The sequence below is a fragment of the Talpa europaea genome, assembly GCF_964194135.1.
Source record: "Talpa europaea genome assembly, chromosome: 15".
NCBI lineage: Eukaryota > Metazoa > Chordata > Mammalia > Eulipotyphla > Talpidae > Talpa > Talpa europaea.
Window position 1 is genome coordinate 5,518,993 of NC_140083.1, and position 25,603 is coordinate 5,544,595.

The window sequence follows — 25,603 nt, forward strand, 5'->3', positions numbered from 1 at the left end:
TTCCCCAGGGCGCTGGGCCCGGTGCTGCCGGGCGAGGCCGTGGCTGTGCGCATGGAACCGCCTTCGCCTTCTGCCCGTGCGCCCCGCAGGAGGGGGGCGGCTCCGTCTGTTGCCCCCAGGTCAAGGGAAGCCCTTCCTGCCCACATGGAATAACCAGGATTGAGGAGAAGCAACCCACGGGCGGGCATGGCTGGGTGGGGTGACGCCCCTTCCTCCAAGCCCTGCCCCTCCTCTGGGTGGGGAGGGAGGGGCAGCCAGGCACGCTGGGGCCGGAATCCAGCATGAACAGCTGCTGGCTGGCTGGGTGTTCAGCAGCTGGCACGGGCCTTGTGAAGTGCAAATGCTTCTTTTCCATGGGGAAACTGAGGCACAGAGGCCAGCTACAGGCGCTGTCCAGAATGAGCGCAGAGCTCTATGCAGCACCACACCCGTCCTTTTGGATGGCGGCCTCTGAGCACAACAGGCCGGGCTTTGGAGGATGCCTGGGGTGCGGCCCTGGGGACAGGAGCAGAGGGAGGGAGCTGAGGCTGCGTGCGGGAGCCGCGCGGGTGCTGGGGTCTCCACTGCGCACACTGCCTGCTGGGTGCCTCTGAGGGGGGGGCGGCGAGGGGGGCTTCCTGCAGGGGCAGGGCACCCGCAGGAGAAGGCGCGCGCATGCACAGGCGTGGGGTGGGAACACTGGCCTACACAGGTGAGGCAGGAACTAAGATCAAAGGGTGGGGGCGGGGACATTGGGGTCTTCCCGGCTGCAGGGTCACCTCAAGCAGCAGGTGGCCTGCCTGTGAGCAGGACCCCGAGATCAGGTGCGGGGGGAGCGATGGGGAAGGTCGCCTTTGTGGAGCCCAGGCTATACCTGAGGTGGGCCCGGGCCCAGTGGGAATGGCAAGGCCTCCAGCAGCATGTGGGCAACTCCCAAGTCCACCACCAAAGCCACAGACCAGACTCCCCAGAGGCTCACATGGCCCTGGGGTGGGTCTAACGGGCAGAGAAAGCTCATGGGGTTTGAAGGCCGGACAGGGACAGGGACCAGGAAGGCAAGCTTGGGGGAGGACAGCTCAGAGGGGCACAGAGGGGAGCAGCCGGCTCAGGCGGTACTCAGGAACCCCCGAGGCCACACAGATCACACAGATGCAGACCGAGGGGCCGAGGCAATGTGAATGGCCACGGGACTGCCCCCCAGAGAGAGGGTGGGGTCCGCACCATTACACCAGGTCCACAGGGCTGGGCCCGGCTGACCGCTGAGGCCGGACACCAGCGCCCTGGCCCCACCTCCGCAGGCGCGAGGCCTCTCCCCAGCCCTGGCGTGGCGGGCACAGCACTCCCCTCTGTGGGACCTCGGGTCCTCCTGACCCAGCTCTGTCTTACCCTTTCCCAAATAAGTTTCTTTAATGGCCAGAAGCACCAAGCAGGGAAGATGAGGGAGGGGGAGGGCGAGGGAGGGGTGCAAGCTCTGGGAGGGGTGGACCAGGGAGCCCTCTGGACCCGAGCTCCTCCCTCAGCCCTGGACCTGGCGTGGCCCCCGGCAAGGCATGTCTGTTCTGAGCACAGCCCAGTCTGACCGCAGCCGCCCGGGCCCGACTCTGCCTGCGGCCCACCCTGCCTGAGATCGGGGAGGCAGCGAGCGGAGGGGTCGCCGAGGGGAGAGGGGGGTCTGAGGCCACTGCACCGAGCCCGCTTCGTCTGGTTTGTGTTTATTCAATACAGGCCCAGCGCCCAGCCCTCTCCAGGGCAGCGGCCGAGCCGGGGAACAAAATAAATAAAGGCCGCCGAGGTGTGAGTGTGGACGGGGTGGGGCCTGCCTGGGCTGAGGTCGGGGTGCACACGAGACACTGGTCCCGACCTCAGCTGCCCACGCTGGCCCCCCACTCCCGGTAGGCTCCAGGGGGGCCAGCGGAGGGGCCGTGAGCAACAGGTCCTGGGCTTCCTGCCACCTCCAACCCTCGTCCTTTCTGCCCTCCGTCTCCTTCCTAAGGCAGGGCCAGAGACCAGCTCTCCCCCTGGCCGGGAGGTGGGCAGGGAGGTGCAGGGGCCAGTGTCCAGGTCCCAGGCTGCGGCCGGTGCCCTGCCCGGGCGGGGGCAGGTGCGCTGTCTAGGACAGAGGAGCAGGAGGCAGCGCCCCGAGCCAGCAGGCCTTTCTTTATGAGCCACCCTGATGTGCAGCGGCCCCGCCCCGCTCCCGCTGTCTTCGCCCACTCGCCCTACCCCCCAGATCTGCACCCCACTGGGCACTCAGGAGTCACACCAGCTCCCACCCTTGTCCAGGGGCCCGGCGGCCCCCTGCGCTTCTCTGCCCGGCTGCCCCGCGGCCGCCTCCTCATCCTCGTCCTCGTCCTCCTCCCCGTCGGTGAATTCCTCCTGGCCGAGGCCGTAGGCCAGCGTGGTGTGCGCCAGGTCCACCTCGATGGGGAAGACGTCGGCGTCCCGCAGCACCGCATAGCAGTCGTTGTAGTACTTGGACATGGTGGACACGAAGCGCTGCAGCTGGAACACGATGTCCTGCACTGGGGTGGGAGGCAGGGACCGGTGGGCCATGGAGAAGGGGCTCAAGCTGGCCTGGGCCCTGTCCTCCCCTGGGCTTCCCACGCCGGAGCCGCAGAGCCTCCTGCCCTGGGAGGGCACGGCCAGGGCTGCCAGGCCCTGCTCAGAGGGGCGAGCCAGGGGCCCCTGGCTCCCAGTTCAGGGACCAAGGGAATCCTGGCAGGAGGGTGGACCCTGAATGGTCCCCCAGGTGTCCACCGGGCCTGGACCAGTACCATCTGGGCTTTCCATGTGGGGAAACCCAGTTCTGCCAGGGGGAGGAGGTGGCGCCTGCCTGCAGGCCGGGGCCACCGGCGGAGGCCAGCGCGCCCTCACCATGCTTCTGGTCCAGCAGCTCCATCTTCTCGAGCACGTCCTTGCGCATCTGGGAGAAGCGGGTGCGGGCCTCCTGGCGGCAGCGCAGGATCAGGCGGTACTCGTAGTTGCCTGTGCTCACGCGGTACAGGGGCTCCCCGAGGGCCTGGGGGGCACGTCAGGGACCCCGGGTTGGGGAGGGCACGGAGGGCTGCAGCGCCCACCTGCCAGCTCACACCCCGGCACCACATGGTGCTTTCCAAAGCTGTCAGGCCCCTCGTTCCTGCTGGAAGCCACTCTGTTACCAGCCTTGTGCAAAAATAACAGAAAGACCCAAGCCCTTGCCATATTCATTTGTTCTAGATGAATCCTGATGTCAAAAAATTAAACCAATAAAAAGCACCTCACTCCCAGGAGTGAGGCGAGTTCCTTTGCCTCTAAGAGCCCCTGATGGGGGCAGCGGGTCCAGGGGCAGGCATGGGGGTGTCCTGCGGCAGCACTGGGGCCCAGGGGTGCTGCATGGCCCTGGATCTCTAGAACCCAAGCCCCCGTGCTTCTCCCAGGTTGGCCTGACCACCTGGCGCCCCGGCACATCCGGGGCATCCGGGGCGCTAAGAGGCAGTGTGCACACCCCGAGCCCGAGGCACCAGGGCCACGCCCGCGCGGCGACACTCACGATGCAGCTGTACTCCTCGTCGTCCATTTCCTTCACCTTCAGGCAGTAGGACTGTGGACAGGAGGCCGGGCTGTGGGGCGGCCGTGGGCTCCCAGTGCCCCCTGGCCCCCACACACAGGCCCCCACCTCCGAGAGGCCCCATCGAGTGTTGGGTGGGACCCAAGCCCAGCCCGACCTCGTCACATGCCGACACGTGACGGCCCCGCCTGCTCGCTGCACAGCTGGGGGCTCCCACCTCGGGGGACCCCACCCCAGAGGCCCAGACCACTCACCAAGTACTCAAACTTCACGTCCAGGTACTTCTTGATGGTGAGGCGGGTGTCCGGGATGGCTTTGTTGAGGTACGTGTTCAGGTCAGTCAGCATCTGGAGGGGGGGCGGTGGGTGACGCGGCTGCCCTGATGCTGGGCTCAGCGGCCAGGCCCAGAGCCCTCCTGGCCGCCCTTGCTCATTTCATGGGCAAGACAGGTCAGGTTAAGACGCGCTGAGACTCAGTGGGGCGCCAGGGCCGGAAGCCAGCCTAGAGTTCAAGGTCAGGGTGCGCCGGACAGGACAGGGCACCAGCCAGATCCGCGGCAGGTGCTCCGCCTCCAGGCAGGCCCCCTTGTGCGGCCACTGTCCCCTCCCGCCTGCGACACTGTGCCCCGTGCGACCTACCGGCGTGATGGTTTTCAGCAGCCGGATGCCGAACTTCTCGATGCTGCGGTGGGCGTCGGCAAATTTCACAAAAGCTTCGCTCGCCGCTGGCTGGGGCTCCCGCACCCCAATCACGGAGAACACGTCCCCAAAGGCTGCAGGATAAGTCTGCCCTGAAGGCCGCCCCTACCTGACCCCTCAGGGAGATGCCAGGGATTTGCTGGGGAGAAGCAGGGCGCGGTGTGGCGGGCTGGAGGCTAAGGTGGCCGGGGGCCTCTTCCCCGGAGGCGGGGCTCCACTGAAGGAAGGTGAGTGGACAGCTGAAGGCGCTGGGTCTACTCCCCTGAGAAGGCTGCTCTATAACCCAAAGGAGCTGATCTGTGCCCAGGGCAGGCCTAGATCCCTGAAGGAGTTGGTCTATGCTCTCAAGGGCTCCGGTCTCTGACCCCAAAGGAGCTGGCCCTCCACCCCCAGAGTGAGTGGCCCCAGGAGGCGGGGTCAAGGCTGGTGCTATCTGAGGGACACGTCTCTGTGGGCCTGGACCCCTGGTCCTGAGCCGGCTCTACTGCTATGGCTGAGGCCTCAACCTTAGCACCTGCCCCACGCTAACAGGGCGAACCAGCTGCCGGCCCAGCTTGCAGAAAGGCGGCCACGCAGGGCAGGCTGCATGCATGTAAGTGGCAGGGCACATGGAGGGGCAGGTCTGGGGCAAGTGGCTGTGCCCCATGGAAGAGCAGATCTAGGTGGTCCCCACTAGCCCCATCTTCTCCACATCCCAGCAACTACACAGTGCCCAGGGCTGGCCTGAGGTCAAAGACTGTGTCCACCTGGGCATGAGCACGGCAGGGGCCCCAAGGAGGGCCTCGGTCACACCTTCGCTGGCGGGGTTGCTAAGTTTGGAGGGGGGCAGCTTTGGGGGCACCCTTACCCCGGTGTGTCTGCGACAGCTCATAAAAGGCCCGGAGGAGGTTCTTGGTGTGTTCCGTCATTCCTGTGGGAGAGACAGACCAGGGGAAGTGGGCACGTGGCAGAGACCACACTGACTCGGGACATGCCCCCCAGAATCCAGATGGGGTGAGGGCTCAGCCCCAGCCCAGCATGAGAAGCCCCCTCAGACAGGGGAGCCAGGACTTCATGCGGGCAGAGGCTACGGGGTCCCTGTGGCTTTACCGCCGGGAGAGAAGGGGCCATGCTGTTGTGACACTCAGAAAACGTCTTCCAGCTTTTTCTCTGAAGATCTCTTAAGGGCCACGGTCCTGGACGGGGACACCCCCACCCACCCGCCAGGGCCTGCCAGCCAGGGGCGCGCCTGCCCACCTTTATACAGCTCTGCGGTCCGCTCCAGCTCCTCCAGTCTCTTGACAAGCCCGTCTGCGGGGAGCAGGGAGAAGGCGAGGTGCGTCGGTCTCAGGGAGCCACAGGCGAGGAGTGCCAGGGCGGCCTGAGCCAGGTGCGGGACGGGGAGGTGGCCCCCGCACAGAACGGGGTCCCGGGTGGGGATTGAGCGCCTCCAAGGCTAAGCCACCGCCCTGGCCGGCAGGGGCACACTGAAGGGCAGCTGGGTGATGGCGACAGAATTTCCAAAAGTGCCCAGGCTGGACCTGTGGGGCCTCGTGCTGGCCTGTCCAGTGCCCGGGGCTCTGAGGCGGCGGCGTCAGGGAGGCAAAGCAGAACGCGGAGGGCTGCGGTGGGCAGGGCGCGTTTCAGGAGGGCTTCGAGGAGCAGCTCGCACAGGCCCACGCCGCGGCGATGCTGTGCATTTGCTTCCAGGGCGTTTACTGAGCACGGCCTGTGCGCGACACCCGCCGCGTGCAGACACTGCCTCGGGCCCAGGGCACAGCCACGGTGAACGTGGTCCAAGCGTGCCCTCCGGGCTCATGGCTGGCCGAGGACCAGACGGTGGCCAGGCGGTGACGGGCCAGGTGACAGGACGGGCGGGAAGAGGCGGGTGGGCAGTCGCTTACCCAAGGGAGCAAAATGGACACAAGTGGAGTGCGGGCTGGGGCGGGGGCTCCGGGTGAGCACTCAGGAGGCCATCTGAGGGCCGGGAGGGGGCGTCCTCTTCAGGGCTCCCTCCAGCAGTGAGCGCCACCCTCCTCCACCTCCGGGAGGAGATAAGCACCCTCCTCCCCATGGGAGCACCAGCAACACCCTCGGGGCAGGGGCCGGAGTCCATGCTGGCCTGGCCTCCCCTCCTGGCCTCCCCAAGCTCCTGCCCCAGCCGCCCCCTGCAGGGAAGGCGGGATGTGGAGAGGCTGGCTCCAGCTGGTCTCCAGGAGGCTGGGCTACCTGGCGGGCCCAGGTTGGGCGGCCAGGCCTTGGCCCCAGGCGTGCCGGGCAGGGCGGAGCCACGTCAGCACTGCGCTGTTGTTTTTAGCTGGGTCATGGGACATCATGACAGCCTCAATTTTAGAAACCCTATTTAAGGCCAGGGAAATTGCAAGGTTTGGGGGGAAAAACACAACCACCAGTTCTAATTTCATCTCGACGCATGGTGACTACAGTACCAGGGATTTATAGACACCGAGTGGCCGGAAATAGCAGGCGCCACTTGTGTATGCCATTTGGAACCAGCTCAGACCCCACCCCCAGGGCGCAGCCAATTAAGCCGTGTGCCCAGCTGAGCCCACAAGCTATATGGGTATTTATATCCACCCCACACAGGCGCAGCGAGCGGCGGCTATTTATAAACACAGGCTGGTAGCGGCAGGAGCAGGACTGAGTGTTTTACTGCGCCCTGGGGAGGGAGCGTGTGCGCACACGCGTGTGTGGGTGTGCATGTGCATGTCACGGCGCTCCTGGGGCAGGCGCGGCTGAGACCGGGCTGCGGCGCCCCCTCCTGGAGAAAGGCAGCAGGCAGCTGGGCAGGGCGGGAGCAGGAAGGGGTGTGTGCAGGGAGATGAGAGCACTGGGGAGCACTGCGGAAGAGGCCTGGAGGCGGGGGCAAAGGCATCTCCCACTGTGAGTGACGGGGCTGTGACCCCTGGCCTGGGGGTGAGGGCGCCCTGGCCAGCTGTAAAATGGCTCGGCTGTCTGCTGTGGGCGCTCTCAGGGCTGCCAAGAGATGGGAAAGACAGGCCCACGGAGGAGCCAGGGCCAGCCTAGAGGGACCCCCAGGGGTGGGATGCACAGCCGCAGCACCCCCCCACCCCCCACCCCCAGGCGCGGCTGCCGGGTCAGGGTGGAGGAGGGGACTCACCATTGCACAAGATGGCCCGGCTCAGGCCCAGGGCATCCGCGGTCCCCGAGCTCATGTTCTCCACCAGCCGATGCTTCACCTTCTTCAGCACTGGGGTCAGAGCAGAAGCGGCTCAGTGGGGACCTGGCAGCAGCCCAGCCACATGATTCACCGGGAGGGGCCCCCGGGGGCAGAAGGTTGAACTGGGGTTTCACACCATCAAGAGAGCCCCACCAAGGGCCGGTACTGGCTTGGGAGAGGCTGTCGCCGGAGCCCAGAGCAGCCCAGGGTCAACGCTGGCTGGGGGCAGCTCAAGAGGCTCTCCCCGTCCCACCTCCCACATGCAGATGGGGTGTCCCGCACGGGGTGTCCCGCTGGGGACCGTGGATGATAATTGACCTTGGGCCGTGGGCTCCACTGTTGATGTGAGGCGGCACCCTCAGTCCTTAGATGGGGCCGGAATGTTTTAGACTCGGCCTACCCAGGGTCTCTTTCCTTAAAGCCAGGAGGCCCTGGCCCTGGGGTGGGCAATGGCACTGGGCGCCACAGCGGAGAGGTGTGAGGGGGGCACAGGGCACAGAGCCCTCTCTGGTCTCAGGCCTGGAGCTGCAACAGGGGGCTGGCCCAGAGGACCTCGAAACCACTGGCTAGTTTTGAGTCTTGAAACTTCCACTGGCCCAGCAGGAGGCAGTGTGTGCCAGGTCTGCTGTGGACAGGAGGGCTGGCCAGTGGCGCTCTGCCCAAGGCCTACAGGCCAGCTTAAATCTTGAGCCTTCCTGGGAGTAGGAGGGTGGCAGGCCAGGGCAGAGTTGGGGTGTATAGGTACCAAGAGGTACCAAGTCAGGGCTGCTGCCCCTTTCTCAGAAGAGTGAGGACCTGGCCATGGTAAGCTGGGGTCAGCCCAGGGCAGCAAGGCTCCTGAAGAGGTGGCTGGAGTGTGGGTGGGGGTGAAACTCTGGGGAGAGAGAGGCCAGGATAAATTCCTGGCACCAGGGACAGGGAGTGCACCCCAAGTCCTCCTGCCCCCAAGGATCAGGCTTGGGCAGGAAAGGCAGAGTCCGCAGCCAGGCGGTTGTACACCGCGTCATTCAGGGCAGAGTAGGCAGCGGCTGGCCCGGGACACTTACCAATGTCCAGGGACATGCCCTGCTTGGGGTCCGCCTGCAGCTTGTTGTAGTGAATCGTCACTTCCCCCTAAGAGAGCAGGGCAGGCTGAGTGGAGGAGGTGTGTCCTGGGCCCCAGCCCCTTCCCCAGCAAGGCCTACTTGCCCTGGAATCCGCGGTCACGAGGGAGCTGAGCCTGGAAAGCTCAGGACGGGGCGTCTCGGAATTCAGTGTTCTGGGCTGAGGGCCACGCCAGGCTGCCCCGGCCCCTCTCCCCACGTGCCAGGCCCCGGGAGTCAGTGGGGACAAGGCCCCTGCTGCCACATGTCTCAAGGATGTCTGCTGATGTCCTGAGCCCCGGCCAGATGGGTGGGGCTGCTCCCCACAGCATGCCACCCCCTAAACCTGCACTAAGTCATTTTCCCCATGTAGAATATCTTCTCCTGTGCTCTAAGCTCCCCCACTTTCCGTCCCCTCTCCCACCCACGGACACACCTAGGCACTGTCTCTGCGTCATGCAGGGAGGCCAAGCAGTAGGTGTAGGGGCGCCCAGTCCCCCAGGTCCCAGCTGACCAAGGAGGCCCATGCAGATCAGCTACACAAAGCACGTGGCGGAGAGGCGCCAGTGTCCCCTGGGCAGCCTGCCCTGCCCACGCCAGGCCCCACGGGCATTCTCACCCTCGCAATTCTAGACCCCGGACTTGGGACTGAACTCACTCAACTACACACCAGGCTCTCAAGACCGAGTTCTGAAGGGAACCCAAACGACTGGTGCAGTCAAGAGTCAGGGGTGTGAGGCTCCCCCAGATGCAGCACAGCGTGGGGCCACCACGGAGAGCAGCTGAAGGGCGGGGAAGGAGCACTGCGGGCCCAGGGGAGTCCGGCCCGGCTCCTGTCAGCTGTGAGGTCACAAGCAAATATCTTCCTCCCCCTGGCACAGTAAGATGGGGACAGTCACCCCTGCTGGCACCCAAACGCGGGCACTGAGGGGAGCCCTGTGTCAACATCCAGGCGGCACACTCGTGGACAGCACGGGGCCCGAGGGCGCGAGGGGGCTGGTGGCGCAAGAGGCTTCGGAGACCAGCAGGTTCCGATGCGCCAGGGAGGGGCTGACAAGGGGGTCCAGAAGGGGCACACACCCCAGCCGGTGTGGATCCACACCCCACCCACCTGCTTCCTGGCCGAGCTCCTCCGGCTCGCAGGGAAGGTGTAGACAGTCCGCCCGGGCCCAGGGGAGAGGCGCCTGGCTCTGAGGGAGCCTGCCCCTCCCTTTGCCCCCAGGAGATCAGAGCGCCAGCCCTGGCCCTGCAGCTGACAGGGCCAGAGCAGAAGACACAGGACCGACCCCTCCTTCCCGAAGGCAGGAGGCCAGTGGGGATGACCAAGGGGCAGAAGCGAGAATAGAGGGGAAGGCAGAGAAGCCGCTGCAAAGAGGACACAGGACCTGGGTCCTTAAAACATGAAGGGGGATGGCTGGGGCGGGGGGTGAGGGGAGGGCCAGACAGATGAGCGGGGCAACTAAAGCGCCCCTCAAGCTCACTTGACAGTCGGCCTCGACTCTGAGACTTTTACATCATCCTGTGGCTTCACGCCTCCCACCCTAGACTAAGGTTCCCAAGGGTGATGAGCAGCGAGGTCTCCAGGAAACAGCAAAGGCTGCCTGTGCACTTCAGGTGGTGGGGATGCCACTGGTCACTCGGGGATAGGGGCCTTGGGGGTCGGGAGGGGACGTGGGAACAGACAGCCTCCCGGGGGTCTCCAGACCAGAACTGCAGCAGAGCTGGGAGCCTGGACGCCCCCTGGCCTGAAGCTCCCACAGGAACGGGGATGGGGGCTCCTCCTCTCTGACCCTGCCAAGGCCCAGCAGGGCCCAGCTGACGATACTGGATATCTCCCAGCCCAGGCAGGCCCACCACGTGCTTCAGCTGCGGCTCAGCCTGATGGGGCTCACTGGCTGGCCCTGCACTGTGACCACGGGGCAGCTCCACCAGGAGCTGGGGGACAGGGCCTCCGTGCTGTGGCTCTGAGGGAGCTGCCCAGTGAGCTTGAGGGGCGCTTCAGTTCCCCCAGCCAGGCCAGCATGGCGCCGGAGCACACTCAGTATCCAGTGGATGAAAGCAGGAGTCGAGGGAGCCGGACCGTGGGCAGGGGCTGGTGCGCCAGGGAGGGCAGCAGCGCGGCCGCCCCCTTCCAGGCTGGGCTGAAGGTCTCAGAGGGGCGTGGCTGCGTGTCCCTGCTCCCGCCTCAGCTCTTACCTTCACCTCCTGGATCATCTTGGCCACCTCCACCTTCGTTTTCCCTTTGATGGACCTGCCGTTGACACCAGTGATCTCATCGCCCGCCGCCACCGTGCCGTCCAGGGCCGCGGGGGTGTTGTCGAAGACCTGGGCAGCAGGGGAGCCAGAGGGACCACAGTCACTCCCTTCACCCCATCCGAACCCGCCCTCCAGCCTCTCAAGTGGCACCAGAGAAGGCAGGCGAGGGGAAAGTGCCCCCAGCACCTCTGAGCACCCGCTCTTCCAAGGCGTTTCCTAATGGACTTCCAGCAACGCAGCTCAGAGCTGATGGGAGCCCGGAAGCGCCTCTGGTCACGCCCTGTATGGCGCCTGAGCCGCCAAAGAGCCGCACCTCACTCTACGTGGGTTCCCCTTTTTCCAAGGGGAGCCCCCACCTGGGTCTGGGCTCCCTGGCTGTGAGGCTGGCCTGGCTGCCAGGGCTCCTGAGGTGAGGGCCAGCACCGCGTGCACAGATGGGCACAGGACACCGACGCTACACGGAAACAGCCCAAATGCCAGGCAGTGACTGTGTCTTCCCGCCACCTCGCCTTTAAATTCTGCTTTCTACAGAGTACGCAGAAAGAACACTTGATGTTTCATCTATGCAATACTGCAAGGAAGACAGGAAACAGATGCTTTTTTTGTGAGCTTCTGGAATCACTAAAAATTCAGTCATTGTTTAAAGAAAGAAGAGGCTGGTGAGAGATGCCGAGGAGCGGGGCCTGGTCGGGAAGATGGGGCAGCGGAGCTCCAAGGGCCTGCGGGGGCTGTAATAAGAGGTCGCTAATCTCTGCAGCAAAATGCCAGGTCAAGAGCTGGGCCTCTGGAAGCAGCCACAGGTGGGGGAGGCCAGGTGTGGAAGGCTGGGGGATGGGCTCGGCGGTGGCCCCGCCCACACGGCCCTGCCCCCCTTCTCAGGAGGCCTCCCAACTTTGGGTCTGCTGGGCCAGGACTAGAGGGAGGTGGAAGGAGGCACCGGTCTCCAGCAGGGGGCTCAGTGTTGACACTGAAGGGTGAGTCCCAAAGCCCCCTTAACCCAGGGAGCCCCCAGAATGCTAGCAGCCAGCTGAGTGCCCTTCCCCTCCAAAAGAAAGGCCTCCGGCTTGTCAGGAGACTGCCCCGCAGGACCAGGCCGGGCCCGCCCGCAGAGCTCAGCACACACCCAGCGGCTGTGTCTCGCCCCTAACGTAGACGGGAGAGAGTGGAAACACTTCAATGAACAGAGCAGGAAACACAGGAAACAAAGCAGGGATGATCCAGACAGAGGAAAACCACAGTGAGCACCTCCGGCAACCAGAGAAACAGGACAGGACAGTGGGAAGAGCCAAGCAGGAGAGAGGGACGCTCTCTTAGAAACGCAAAATATTGCCGGAAGTTAAATATGCCAAGGGCACCCAGCTGAGAAAAGTGAGCAGGAAGTGGACAGACACCAGAAGACCACTACAGCCTCAAGTCGGGAAGGCCCGCGTTAAACCTCCAGGAGCCCACAGGGAAGGGAGAGAAGACGGGAGCAGGAGCACCTCCAGGAGAGGACAGGGGCTCCCCAGCAAAGCCTCTCTCTGGCACCCACACACAGATGGGCCCATGGGGAGGGAGGGTCACCAGCATGGCACTTCAGGATGTCAGGGGCAAAAATAAGCTCCTAAGGTCTTGACATCTTAAGAATATAACACACTACAAAGAGGGCCTCCCTGGTGGCGCAAGGGGTTAAGCACCACACTATGAAGCTATCCGCAGCCTCTGCAGCACGAGCTCGCTCCCCGCAGCAGACCTCTCCTGACTTGCCCGCTGCTCCCCTCAACAGTGTATGTCACTCAGTCTGCCTGTTCTGTTCCCCACTCTGTCTCTGGTGAATCCTCTCACCCCCCGCCATCTCTGGCTTGTACCCCAGCTCTTGTATGCATAAATAAATCTTTAAAAAAAACACACACACACACAAAGAGGGGTTCACTAATGAGAACAGCATCATCACGCCCCAACAGGCACGCTGACAGACCATGCAAGCACGCCATCGAACCCCAGGTGAAGATGCTCCTCACACCCAGAAATGCTCTTCACATCTTGCTTGTACCAACAGCAAGAGGACATCAGAGTAACAATTTTAAAAGACAGAATAATGACATTTTCAGGGACATAAGCCCTCAAAAATATGACCTCCCTGTGGCCTTTCTCAGGAGGATGTGCTCCACTGACACGGGGAAGTAAACCAAGGGTGGGGGGGTGACATGATACAGGCAACAACACGATGGGAAATGTTTGAAGAAAATGCACTGAGAACACAAGGGGAATGCAGATTGGGAAAACAGAAAAACAAGAGGAGGAAGAGGTGGAATCACAAGAAAAGACTGAGTTAAAAAAGAAACAGGTTTCTCAAAAGGTTAAACACGGTTACCACATGACCCAGAAATTCCACTCTTAGGTAGAGGTCCCAGTTCCCAAAGGCGTGAACACCCATCTCCACACAGAAATGTGTGTGGGAACATTCACGGCAGTGTCCCTCACGATAGCACCACACGGAAGCAGCCCCATGTCCACCAACAAATGCATGAAACAGTGGAATATTATTCAGCCACGAAAAGGACAAAGTGCTTGAATGAACTTCAAAAATGTTATGCTGAGTGAATGAGGCCAGACACAAAAGGTGACATGTAATGAGATTCCGTTTATATCCGCAGAAGACAGGTCCACAGAGCCAGAGGGCAGATTGGTGGAGGGCAGGGAGCTCAGAAGCAGGAAACAAGGACTGGCGACTTAAAAGGTGTAGGGTATTCTGGGTGATAAAAAGTTCTGAGACAAGAAAGAGGTAGGGGCTGCATCTAATGGTTGCACTAAATGCGACTGAATTGTGTGCTTTAAAAGTGTTAATTGGGGCCTCCCCAGTGGTACAGCGGTTGAGCGCTGGGTTGCGAAGCTGCCCGTGGCCTCTGCAGTGCCGGTTCGATCCCTGGCTGCTCCCCGGCCACCGGAGGAGGGTCCCGCATGGCGCGCAGACCTCTCCTGCCGCCCGCTGCTCCCCTCAGCAGTGTACTTCGGTCCTTCTGCCTGCTCTGCTCCCCACTCTGGTTCTGGTGAATTCTCTCACCCTCCCGTGCTTCTGACTGTACCCAGTGCTTGTATAAATAAATAAATAAATCTTTAAAAAATAAATAAAGTGTTAATTGTACATTATGTGAATCCCATTAAAAAAATGTTAAAAAACAACCATAGAAGACCCCTAGGCTCAGTCTATAAAATATCAGCGCACCTCAGAGAATCAGTCCCAGACACTGCAACAAAGTGACGCGGTGATAGAGCAAGTCACACGAATAGTTCAGGCTTCTAGTGCATATAAAAGTTATGTTTACACTACACTGCAGACGATTAAGTTTGCAACAGCCTTATGTCTCGGAAAAACAACGTACTACCTTCACTGATAAACGCTGAGGCTAACAAATACCAACCAGCACCTGAGCTGTTGGCAAATGACACCAACAGAAGTGCCAGATGCAGGGTCACCCCAAAACTTCAATTTGTGGGAAAGTCTGCAAGGCGCAATAATAAAATGAGTTGTGCGTGTTGTGTTAATAAGCACGGAAGTTTGCATTTGATTTCAAGTCACTACTCCATAGGTTTTTAGTCTCTCCACTACACTTGTGCTCATACCAAGGCTGACAGTTTTGTTGATTCATTAAAGACATTTTTCCTGAAGGTCTGCTACATGCAGGCGCTGTGAGAGGTGCTGGTGACTGCAGTGGAAAAGCAAACTGGCTTCTTGCCCTCAGAGTGCAAAGATCCTGCAAAAGCAGTTAAATAAGGAACAAGTAACCAGTAAACCCGTGACTGCAGATGGTGATGAGTGCTGCAAAGGAAAAGAGCAGACTGAAAGGGGAGAGAAAACCAAAGCAGACCCACAGAAAGGGGGTCTCTAAGGACATGAGACTTCAAGACTGAGAAGGAGCCAGTCCTACACAGGCAGATATGAACCTGGCTGTGTCATGCCCAAGTTGGGAGGTGCTTATCCCTTCCAGGACCTCACCCCACCTCCAAAGCACCCACTACCTGAACGATGTAGAGGCAGGGACAGTACTGGGCACCTCCGCCAATGCTGATCCCAATCAGGTTCTGAGCATCCTTCTGCAGGGTCACCTTCCCGGGCACAGTAGGGATTCCGCTAGAAAGAGAAGCGCATGAGGCTGAGTCTCCTGGAGGACGATGGAGCGGAGGGGACAGGTCCTTCAAACCACCACCACCCCAGGCTCCACAGTCTTCTTTTTCTCACTTAGCCAAAAAGACAGCATTTTGGGCTGGCCCACACACGGCTCCTGGAATCATCCACATGTGAGGTCAAACCTGCCATTTATCTGCTGTGGGGCTTGGCTAAATCACCCTCTCTGCATCTGTCTCCTCATCCACGAAATAGCAGGGATAATGGTGCTTGTAAGATAGTGCATGGAAGGCACTTATCCCTGCCCACAGCAGGTGCTCCATAAAAAACAGGCCCATTCATTCTACCTCTCAGGTTGGAGTGAGACTCTGCCCTTGTCACCCTGTCTGTCACATGTGGCCACCTCTTCTGGGAAGCTTTATGTTAAACTACCCATCACCCATCTCTCCACTGCTCTATTTGATTGCCTCTCAGTTTTCACTATAAATTAGCAATTATTTGTTTCACGGCAAGCATTCCCCGTTATTCATTTACTCATTCGAAAGCCATTTGTTAACAAACCATTGATGTCAAGCACCTCACTTGGTGCTGAGGACACAGAAAGGCACTGCACCCAGTCCGTGCTCTCAGGGAGGGTATCTTCCAATGGGGAGACAAAGTTAATTAAAAAAAAAAAATCTGTCCCACTAATCATCTACACTGGCGAGGAAGCTATGTTTCCGATATTCCCATTTGTCTTCAAAATCCCAATTGCCACCTCCTCTGTGACACCTTCCCTGAATACCCCAGGAGAAGCACTACTCCATCTGCTCTGCTTTCCTTGCAGCTCTCCGTCGGGGGCCGGGTGGAACTGTATTATCTCTTAAAGCGTCCACAGCCCCCTGCGGATGGTGAGCTCCTGGAGGGGCCCGGTTCATTTCTGCAGCAGCACGAGACCTGTGGAACGGTCTGTGGAACTGGGAAGTCCTGGGATTTGAGGAACCTGCACTCCTAGGGTTTGGGGAAACCAAATACTCACAGTTTATCCTCCTCGATGTCATAATCCAAGTCTGCAAACATGGTTCCGAGAGTTGAGATGGGCTGGCTAACTGCCCAGCTCGGCAGGGGAATGGGAAGCTGGATCCAGGAGAGAAGGGTGCGTAGGGTTGAGGGAGGCGAAGTGCCTAGATGCCAGCCCGAACCTCGGCGATCCGGCAGCGCGGGCCCTCCGCCTTCCCAATGGACGGTGTTGGGGTGGGCAGGTGGTTCTTACTAGGTAAGGGGGGGCACTCCAGGCCAGGGCGGTGGGCTCAGATCCCAGAGCCCGCCCCACGGGTCTTAGGCCCTTGGGGGCTGTCTCCGCCGCTCACCGGAAACGTCGGTCCCACAGCCGGGTCCGGGCCAGGCTGGCACCTGAACCCACCTGCCGTTCCACCTGTCGGCGGCCGCGACTGTCGCGTCACTTCCGGCAGTACGCGGAAGTCCCTCCTTCCGCCTCTGGGTCTTTGCCCCAATCCCTTATGGCCGCCCTGCTCTCCCTGCCTCCCGGGGCTCCCAGAACCAGGAAGGAGAATGGTGTTGACGGAAGCCCGCCGCGGGCGTGAAGAAGCGGAAACAGAGGGATGATCTGGACAAGCCGACGACGCGACCCCGCCCCTTGGCCTATGGCCGCCGCCATCTTGGGAAGGGCAGGCTCTTCCCAGCGTCCTCAGCGGGGCGCCGGGGATACGCCGGCGGGCCGGTTGCCGTGGTAACGGAACCCTCCCTGGGCGGGGAGATCTCGGGCCAGGTTCAGCGGACCGGTCCTGAGGCGCCGTGACCCCTCTACTAGACCGGCAGTGTCAAACCTGGTAGTGTCAAGCCTTTCGCCCCTGTTTTGCAGAACAGAAACCGAAGGGCGGAGAGGGGAAAGGTTTTGCCAAGAGCCCCTCACAGATGTACTTGACCCCGAGGCTGCTACCCCCGGTCCAGTCCCCTTTAACACCTGCCCACCTGTGCTGTGAACGCCAGACTGGACAGCTTCCCTTCCCTTCCCTTCCCTTCCCTGTCCTTCTGTGCCTCCTGCCCCCGCGGGCACCCTTAGGGCCTTGTGCATCCTGTGGTATCTGGTGAAGGACTCCTCACGCCCCATCTCCTTCCTGAGTCCTGAGGAGCAGCTCCTCTGGGGTCCCGCTGGGGGTCACAGCTCCCCTGTACCTGAGACCCAGCAAATGCCATCAGCGCTGCCCGGCAGAGGAGTCCAAATCTCGTCTCCTTGTCGACCTCTGCTGCCACTGCTGTTGTGCACAGTGGGGTCCCCGGAGGGTGCTGGTGCTCCCAGAGCCACAGCCCGGCAGCGGTTCATCCAGGCAGCATGGATCCAGGCCTTTCAGCCTCCTCCCGTCGCTGGCCATGGGCGGTGGAGAAAGGACAGAGGCAGAAAGATGACCATCCACGTATCCCGTGGCCCGATGGAACCCCACGCCACAACCCCTTAGGGAGCTAGTCTGCAGATGTGCAGGACGCCACCACAGCGCCGGCCTTCCCAAGCACCCGCTGCTCTGCGTTCAGATCACCTTCCCAGGACTTGCGGCTCCCGGCGACCTGTGAGGGGAAGCCGGTGTTGTGGCCACGCTCTCGGGTAAGGAAGGGGCGGCTCAGAGAGGCCGCTTCCCCTGTCTCACAGGTGGGCCGTGGCAGACCTAGGGCTGTTTTCATGCCAGAATTTGGGTTTTAAAAAGCAGCAGCCTTCAGACCCGGACAGTCGAACGTGTGTGTGCAGCGTCTGTGCACACTGGGGCCTGTTCAGGTCCACCAGCAATCCCTGCCCAGGGGCCTCACCACCCAGGGGGATCCCAGGGCCTTCCGTGGGCCTGGAGTCCAGGAAAGGCTTCCTGGAGGAAGCAACATCTTCGCTGAGCCCTGGAGGCGGTGCTGATGGTACCCAGAAGAAGGAGGCAGGTGCCACAGCTGTTGCGGGCGGCAGGGGCACAGGACACAGTCCCAAGGACTCACGGGGTGGTGGGGGACGGGCGGTGTGGGTAGTGACAGGTATGACGAGGCCACCGTCCCAGCCTGGGGGAGCACCCAGGCCACCTCTGCCTGAATCATGGTAAGAGGCTCCAGCGGGGGGTTTCGAGCACTTTCTCAAGGATGGGCAGGATCCTGGGGGTGGAAACTGGGATGAGGACATCCACCTACTCCCAGGAGGCAAAGCCGAGCTGGTTCTTAGACCCTCACCCTCAGAGCTTGCTACCCCCGCTCCTGCCCGGTGGGCCTGGAGGCCCCTCATCCCGCCCAGCCCTCCCACTGAGAGCTGGGCGATCCTGGGGAAGCCCCTGCTCCCCTTTGCCTCCGCTTCTAAATTCCCACTCAGTCCCAGGTTCAACCGCAGGTTCAATCCGTAAGGGCTTGTCTGGCTCTCCCCGCGCCGACTCCCGGGGCAGTGCTGCCACACTGTGGCCATTGGGGGAAACAACACCCGGGGCATCAGGGCCGCCTCAGCCCCGCCACCCTCACCCCTTGCCAGTGAAGTCACTGCCGCTGCCCTGCCCAGCTCCGGCTGCTGGAGCCACCGTGGGCCACAGTGAGTGGGTGATGGGCGAGCCGGGTCGTGCACGTGCCGGCTGTGGCCCCACGCAGGGCCTGACTCCCCACTGACTCATCACTAGCGCCGCGGGCCCCGTAAAGGTCAGGAAAGTGGGCGTGGGTGGGTGGAATTCGATTCATCTCATCAGCTGCACGCAGACTTCGGGCAGGGTTTTAAACTCACATGGTGATACGAGCAGCCGGCTCTGCTTGGGCATTTATTCCGGGCCAGGCCCCGCGCCAAGCAGTTTTCATTCATTATCTCCTGCAAACCTCACCACCGCCCTCGGAAGTGGTGCTACTCACTCACACGCCCATTCACTCCACAAATATGTATTGGGCACCTCCTGTGCCAGGCTCTGAGGACACATCAGGGAGCAAGAAAAACAAGACCCCCCAACCCTGACAGAGCTCACAGAGGGAGAGGCAGGCAAGGAACCAAGAATAGGCCATCCCGGCAGGTGGCAGGAAACTGTGAAACGGGGCGGGGCACGTGGAAGCGGTGGTGGGAGTGGGGGTTCCTCACGTATGCCAGTGACGAGGCTGCGCTGAGGGGCCGGGAGGTGCCCCTGAGGAGCGGTGAGCTGGCACCTTGGAGAGATGGGCAAACGGGGCAGCTAGAGGGTGAGGCTGGCTGGAATGTAGGTCAGAGAGGTCGATAGAGTCCAAACCCTGTGCGTGTTACCCCCATTTCCCAGAGGGGGACACAGTGGTGCTGACAGCTAGGTTTGGATCCGGAGGTGTCTGCCCAGAGCCCGCTCTGGCCCTGTGCCCACCAGGCTGCACGGTCCCCGCCTCTGAACCCCTGTACTCTGTTCCCTCTGAGCCTGGGACACATACCCCAATCAAGAGGGGAGCCCAGCAGGATGAGGCATGACTGTGGACTCACAGGAGCTGCTGGGGGGTGAAATGGAGCCCAAGAGCCGAGTGTTGGCTTTAAAGTGAAGTCAAGGGCCTCCCTGGTGGCGCAGCAGTTGAGCGCTGGGTTGCGAAGCTGCCCGCGGCCTCTGCGGCGCCAGTTCGATCCCCGGCTGCTCCCCGGCCACCAGAGGAGGGTCCCACATGGCACGCAGACCTCTCCTGCCACCCGCTGCTCCCCTCAGCAGTGTACTTCGGTCCTTCTGCCTGCTCTGCTCCCCGCTCTGGCTCTGGTGAATTCTCTCACCCTCCCGCGCTTCTGACTGTACCCAGTGCTTGTATAAATAAATAAATCTTCAAAAAATAAATAAATTGAAGTCAAGCCCCTGCTCACGCTGCCCATTTCCAGCCGCTCCCCCAGCCGTGCCCCCTTCCTCCCCACTCTCTCCCCACTCTCGTGCTGCTCCAGGGCAGCTGCCATCTCCCCCCTGCCCCCCCACCACTCTTGAAGCTCCCCCAGCCTGGAATATTCTTCGCCCAGGGGTGCTCACCCCCTCACTTCATCTGGTCTGCATTCACCCCTTGCCTCAACCCGCCCTTGGCTAGTCTGTTGGGAGGGACCGTGGAGTGCAGTGTGGGATTGTCCATCTGCCTGTCAGTCGGTTCCCCAGGGCAGGAACCTGGCCTGGCCGGGCCTCGTGGCCATCATTAACACCTCGCAACACCGTGCCTGGCGCATCAGAATGTGCGTGCACAGTTGCTGAATGAATGAATAACTGTCATCATGAGCAGGACCCCAGAGCCCGGGCAGGCGTCAGATAGCAAAGGCTGCAAATTCCAGAATCAGGTCCCTGGAGTCCATCTGGGCTGGCACTGGGGAGGCACAGGGACAGCAAGGTCAGATCTCTGCTGGCCAGAGTCTAGTGGCTGTCGCTGAGGATTGAGGAGGCAGGAGCAGGGGAGGGGGGAGGGAGGGAGGGGCAGTGTCTCCCCTCCCCCTGAAGCTGAAGCAAGGCTGGGGAGCAGGGCACATCAGGGAAATGGGTTTGGTGAGAAGGGTGGTAGGGCGCCCTGGCCTGGTGGACCAGCCCTGGGGACAAAGGGCCTCCGGAGGCCGAGGCCGGATCTCCAGGGACAGGAAGGCCTCTCCCACTAGGGGCTGTGGGCGGAGGCTGACAAGAGGGATTAGCATTGCTCAGGCATTTGCACCCTTCCAGAAGCTTTGAGTGCACCGTGGGCCTCATTGTGTTGGGGTGCAAGGCAATTCCCTCCACTCTGCTGCCTCTGGCCAGAGATGGGATGTAGGCTTCCCTGGGGCCCCAAGTCCCCCCAACCACCCCCAAAGCGGCTCCATTCCTGGCTCTACTTAGCATGTCATGGGCTGACCCCTGACCTCTCCTCCTCCTGCTGTGCCCCCTGGGTTAGGTCAGTGATGAAAGCCAGTGGGAGGCTGGGGGCGGAGAGCAGGACAATGCCCAGTTGTTCCCCTCCCGGCAGCTCTCGCTCTCCCACTCTCTCTCCCTCTTTCTTTCTAGGGAAGGGGGTTCTCAAACCCAAGTGGGACGTGACCGTGCAGATGTCAGGACCTCCCAGAGACCACGGGTCAGCAGGTGGTGTGTGGGTGTCAGACACGGGGCCTTGGAGTCTGGTCAGGCCCCACTGGGGAAAGTCTGGGACCGAGGCAGGAGACCGGGGCCACGGCCGGCCTCCCGCGCCTCCAGTGGGTATGAAACGCGGTGTTGGGATGCTGAGGGGGAAGCCAGCCCCCGCGGGAGGCTGCGAGGATGACACGTGACCCCAATGCGACTGTCTCCCCACCCTTCCCACTGACCGGACGACATGCCCCCTTCGGTGCCCACGGGCCAGGTCTGTGCCCATTTCTCTATTTTGTCTCATCTTGCTGCCCAGTCTTCGCACCAAAAAATACTACACTGGCCTGATTCCTACAGCTTTATAATAAGCCTTGACATTTGATGCCCAGGTGCCCCTACCTTCCTCTGTAGAAGCATCTCAGCTGTTCTGAGACTCTGTGCCTCCTACTGCCTTCAGAATCCGCTTGCCAAGCTCCCGGAGCCCCACAGGGGCGCGATCAGGTCTGCCTTGAACTTGGAAGAACAGACATCTTTATAATCCTGCACCTCCCCACGCGAGTTTAGGGCTGTCTCTGTGCAGTGAGCTAGCTCTCTCTCTTTTACTTCATATTAAGGAAAATTTCAAATGTACAAAATTGAAGAGAAAAAGATAAAGAAACTCTTTCACCCAAGCCTTCCAGTGATCCCTCACGGCGGCTCCATTTCCAACCCTAACCCTGTCCACTCCCTCTTTTTCTCCCACCCCACCATCCAGTATGTCGAAGCAAATCTTCGGGGTCTCTAATGTCTTCCGATAGTATTTAATTTCTTCCAGAGGGGCGTGTTTGTGCGTGTGCGTGTGTGTGTGTGTGTCTTTCCCGCCGCAACTCCACCAGTTGCTGACGCTCCCCACCTCTGCAGTTTAGTCATTTTGAGAAGATCAAATTGGGGGACCCCACAGCTGTGCCCTCTGAAGATGGACATTCTGCCTTCAGCATCACCCCCTCCAGAGCTCCACCCAGCCTGGTGCTGCATCAACATAAAGTCAGATCTTTTTCATTGCTCAGTAATATTCCCTGGGCTGCATGGGCACATTTGTTTAACCAGCCGCTCACTAAAGGACGTCGCTTCCTATTTTGACTATTACAAATAAAGCTGCCAGATGCAAGCGCGTAGGTTCATGTGGATGTGAGGTTTTGTTTCTCTGTCATAACAGACGGTAAGTGCAGGTTTGCCTTTTCAAGACACTGCCGCCCTCTTTTCCAGGTGACTGTATATCAATCAGCAACATTTTATGCTTTTCTCTATAAATATTTGGTTGAATTTTTGTTTTTATTGAACAAGGAGAATTTTTTAAATTACACTCAGCTCTAATGTTTATAAATGCAATTGCTTTTTATTGAGAGAGAATCGGCACACCATGAAATTCACATTTTAAAGTGAACTATTCAGTGGTTTTTAAGATATTCACAAGGTTGTAGCACCATCATGACCATCTAATCCCAGAACATGCTCATCACACCAAAAAGAAACCTTTACGCATTGGCAGTCACTCCTCACCCACCCCTACCCCCGTCTCCATCCCTGCTCACCTGCTGTCTGTCTCCACAGATCTGTCTCCTGCACAGTCCCTCTAAGGGACCCATATCACGCGAGGCCTGTCGTGTTTGGCATTTTTCACCCATCCTGGTGCTTCCAAGATTCAGTCACACGTTGTAATTGCCACTCGTTTTTTTTAAAGATTTATTTATTTATGCATACAAGAGCTGGGGTACAGGCCAGATATGCGGGGGGTGAGAGGATTCACCAGAGACAGAGTGGGGAACAGAACAGGCAGACTGAAGTACACTGCTGAGGGGAGAAGCAGGCGAGCCAGGTGAGGTCTGCCGCAACATGTGGGTAGCTTCCTGGCTGGCTGGGAATGGAGCAGGTGCTACAGAGGCTGCAGATAGCTTCACAGTGCTGTGCTTAACCCCTTGCGCCACCAGGGAGGCCCTGCCGCTTCTTTTTGATACCATATTTCTGCTAAATATCTTCCATCATTTTAATCATGTGCCTACAAATTAGTTGGGGATTTCTGGGCAATCACGTCATCAGCAGATAATGCCAGTCTCACATCCTTACCAGTGCTCCCATGTTGCTGTTGGCGTTTCCATGCCTCCTGCTCCAGCTGGGGCCTCAGGTGTGCAGCTGAAGTGACAAATGGGTGCAGGGACCATCCCTCACCTTAAGGGATGTGGCCCTGTACCTTTAAGAAGTGTACTTGTGGGGGGGAGGGCTGTTAAGCATGGCACCATGAAGCAATCCACAGCCTCACAGCCTCTTGCAGCACCAGTTCAATCCCGGCTGGCCAGGGAGCAAACCACAGGGTGCAGCAGACCTCTCCTGACTCACCTGCTGCTCCCCTCAGCAGTGTACTTCGGTCAATCTGCCTGTTCTGTTCCCCACTCTGTCTCTGGTGAATCCTCTCACCCCTCACATCTCTGGCCTGTACCCCAGCTCTTGTATGCATAAATAAATAAATCTAAAAAAAAAGTGTACTTGTGCTGGTTTTCGCAGATAATATTCATCAGTTTAAGGAAGTTCCTTCCTATCCCAAGTTTGCTAAAGCATTTTTGTCATAAGTAGATGTTGAAATGTAGCGCCAGTGCCAGGTGATCATATGACTCTCCTCCCTTAATTTATTAAGGTGGTGAAGGACAGCGTGGGTCATCCAAGCGTGCGCCACTCCTGCGTGCCGGGGCAGACCCAGTGCTGTCACGCTTCCTCTTCATTCATTCATTCATTGCTGGGTTTGTTTCTTGCATCTAATCTCACAAGCAGGACTAGTCTAGAATGTTCCTTTGAATGTTCTATGTAAATGGAAGAGGCACCTCTGATCTCTGAGTTCCCTGTGTCCCTCCCCACACAACTGCTTTGTCTTGAGGGGTGCTCCTGTGGGTGGCAGAGGCAGGAGGCCCCTTCAGGCTCCCCCCCTCTCCAAGGCAGCCACAGAGCATGAAACCGGGAGACTCTGAGCCCTGGAGCTTTGGAAGGGCCTGTAGAGCTGTGACCCCTAAATCAGTCAAGGGGCAGCCACTCCTGGACCCATCCTTGAACAGGGAGACTTAACAGAACTTTCCTGCTGTTTGCCTTGAGGGGTGAGAGGGGGGCAGCCCTCCAGAGGAAGTGGCTAAAAAGGGGCTGGGGTCAGGGGTTAATGACCCCATTATGCTTGAGGCTGACGGATGGCCCAGCTTGTCAGTGGCAGTGGGAGAGAGAGCAGCCTCAGGGAAGACCCCCTCCCCCGCCCCAACATCATTGGAGGGAAGGGTCCCTGCTGGCCTTTGATAACAGCTAGGGGCCGCCCTCCCAACTGTGGAGATGCCAGGCCAGCCTGTTTGGGGGGGTGGGAGTCTAGTCTACTGGATCCCAGCACCTCCACCTCCTCTGCTTCACCCCCATACCCATTTCCTACAGCTGGTAGCAGTAGCGATTGTGACCAAGGGTACTGACCTGTCCTGGCCCCACCCAATCTCAGGCCCCGGCACAGCCTGTCCCTGCCAACCCTGCCCATCTATGATCTGGTAGAGCCCAACTCGCCCAGATTTGGGACAGAGAGACAGGTGTGGGACTTGGGCAAAGTTATTTTTACTCAGGAACAGAAGCCGCAGCCATTGTACAACCAGGAAGTCAGGGAGGCTTCCAGGAGGAGGTGATGCCAAAGCAGATTCTTAAAGAGTGAGTAGAAGTCAGACCAGAGGGGGCAGGGGCAGCAGGAAAGGGCACTGCAGGCAGAGGGATCAGCATAAACAAAGGCACAGAATGAAATCAGGGTCGTCTGTGTGAGCCAGGACACTTCGCTGGTGAGTGAGGAGGAGGCTAAGCGGATCAGATCAGCGGGCTCAGATTCTGCAGGGCCTCACCTGCCGTGCTATGGGGGGAGGGGATGGGGTATGCGCGCGGAGAGCCAGGTTCTCATCCTGGCTCCTTGACCCATTGATGCTTCAGTCACCCAGCTCTTGAGCAGCCATGTGACCTTGGGGAGTCACTTGCTCAGGAACAGCCTCCATGAGCAGGCTGCTCTGGGCTGCCTCGTCCCATCCCCAAGTAGGACCAAGAAGATGGGGAGTGGAGCTGCCGGCCGAGGGTCCCTGACCTCTTAATGTCCAGGGGCGTGGACAAGCCTGTTGGAAAATGGTGAAGGCCAGTCACTGAGGCACAAGTTCAATCCCCAGCCAGGGAGGGAGCTGACCCACGTGGTGCAGCAGACCTCTCCTGTCTCCCCGCTGCTCCCCTCAGCAGTGGATTTCAGCCATTCTGCCTGTTCTGTTCCCCACTCTGTCTCTGTGAAAGCTCTCACCACCCCCACACCTCTGGCCTGTACCCCAGTTCTTGTATGCATAAATAAATAAATCTTTAAAAAAAGAAAAATGGTGATGGGCCAGAGCCGGGGAGAGAAGATCTCGTGGTGACAGGCGGCTGCTTTCGACAGCGGCATCGTCCTCCAGCATTGCTGAGGCAGGTCACCCCCAACCACCTGACAGGACTTGGAGGGCACAGGCAGCCGCTCCCAGGGGCAAGCTGCCTGTGTTTTTGTCCGGTGCACTCCTCGCATTCAAGCTCTTCGCCTCCAGCAGGACAATCTGCTCCCAGCCCCTCGGCGTGCGCTGAGATCTCCCAGAGAGACGGCCTCTAACATGCCCTGGCTGCACCTCGGTCTTCACTTCAAGCAACCGTAAAATTTGCTCGTTGTAGAAAGCTGGAAATGCAGCAAAAGACCAAGCCCTGCAAATGCAAAAAT

The 25,603-nt window shown here is 60.1% G+C and overlaps 1 protein-coding gene across 1 annotated transcript; it reads right to left on the bottom strand.

Annotated features, from left to right (window-relative positions):
• Nucleotides 1-2,229: 2,229 nt before the first annotated feature.
• PICK1 (protein interacting with PRKCA 1) lies at nucleotides 2,230-15,904 on the bottom strand (the record flags this gene model as incomplete). Its single annotated transcript, XM_084255174.1, has 12 exons — nucleotides 2,230-2,501; nucleotides 2,854-2,998; nucleotides 3,509-3,559; nucleotides 3,781-3,873; nucleotides 4,165-4,298; nucleotides 5,072-5,134; nucleotides 5,461-5,514; nucleotides 7,343-7,432; nucleotides 8,449-8,515; nucleotides 10,681-10,809; nucleotides 14,740-14,851; nucleotides 15,864-15,904. The coding sequence occupies 12 exons, from the start codon at nucleotides 15,902-15,904 to the stop codon at nucleotides 2,230-2,232; spliced, it is 1,251 nt and encodes a 416-aa protein (XP_084111300.1).
• Between the last annotated feature and the right edge of the window lie 9,699 nt (nucleotides 15,905-25,603).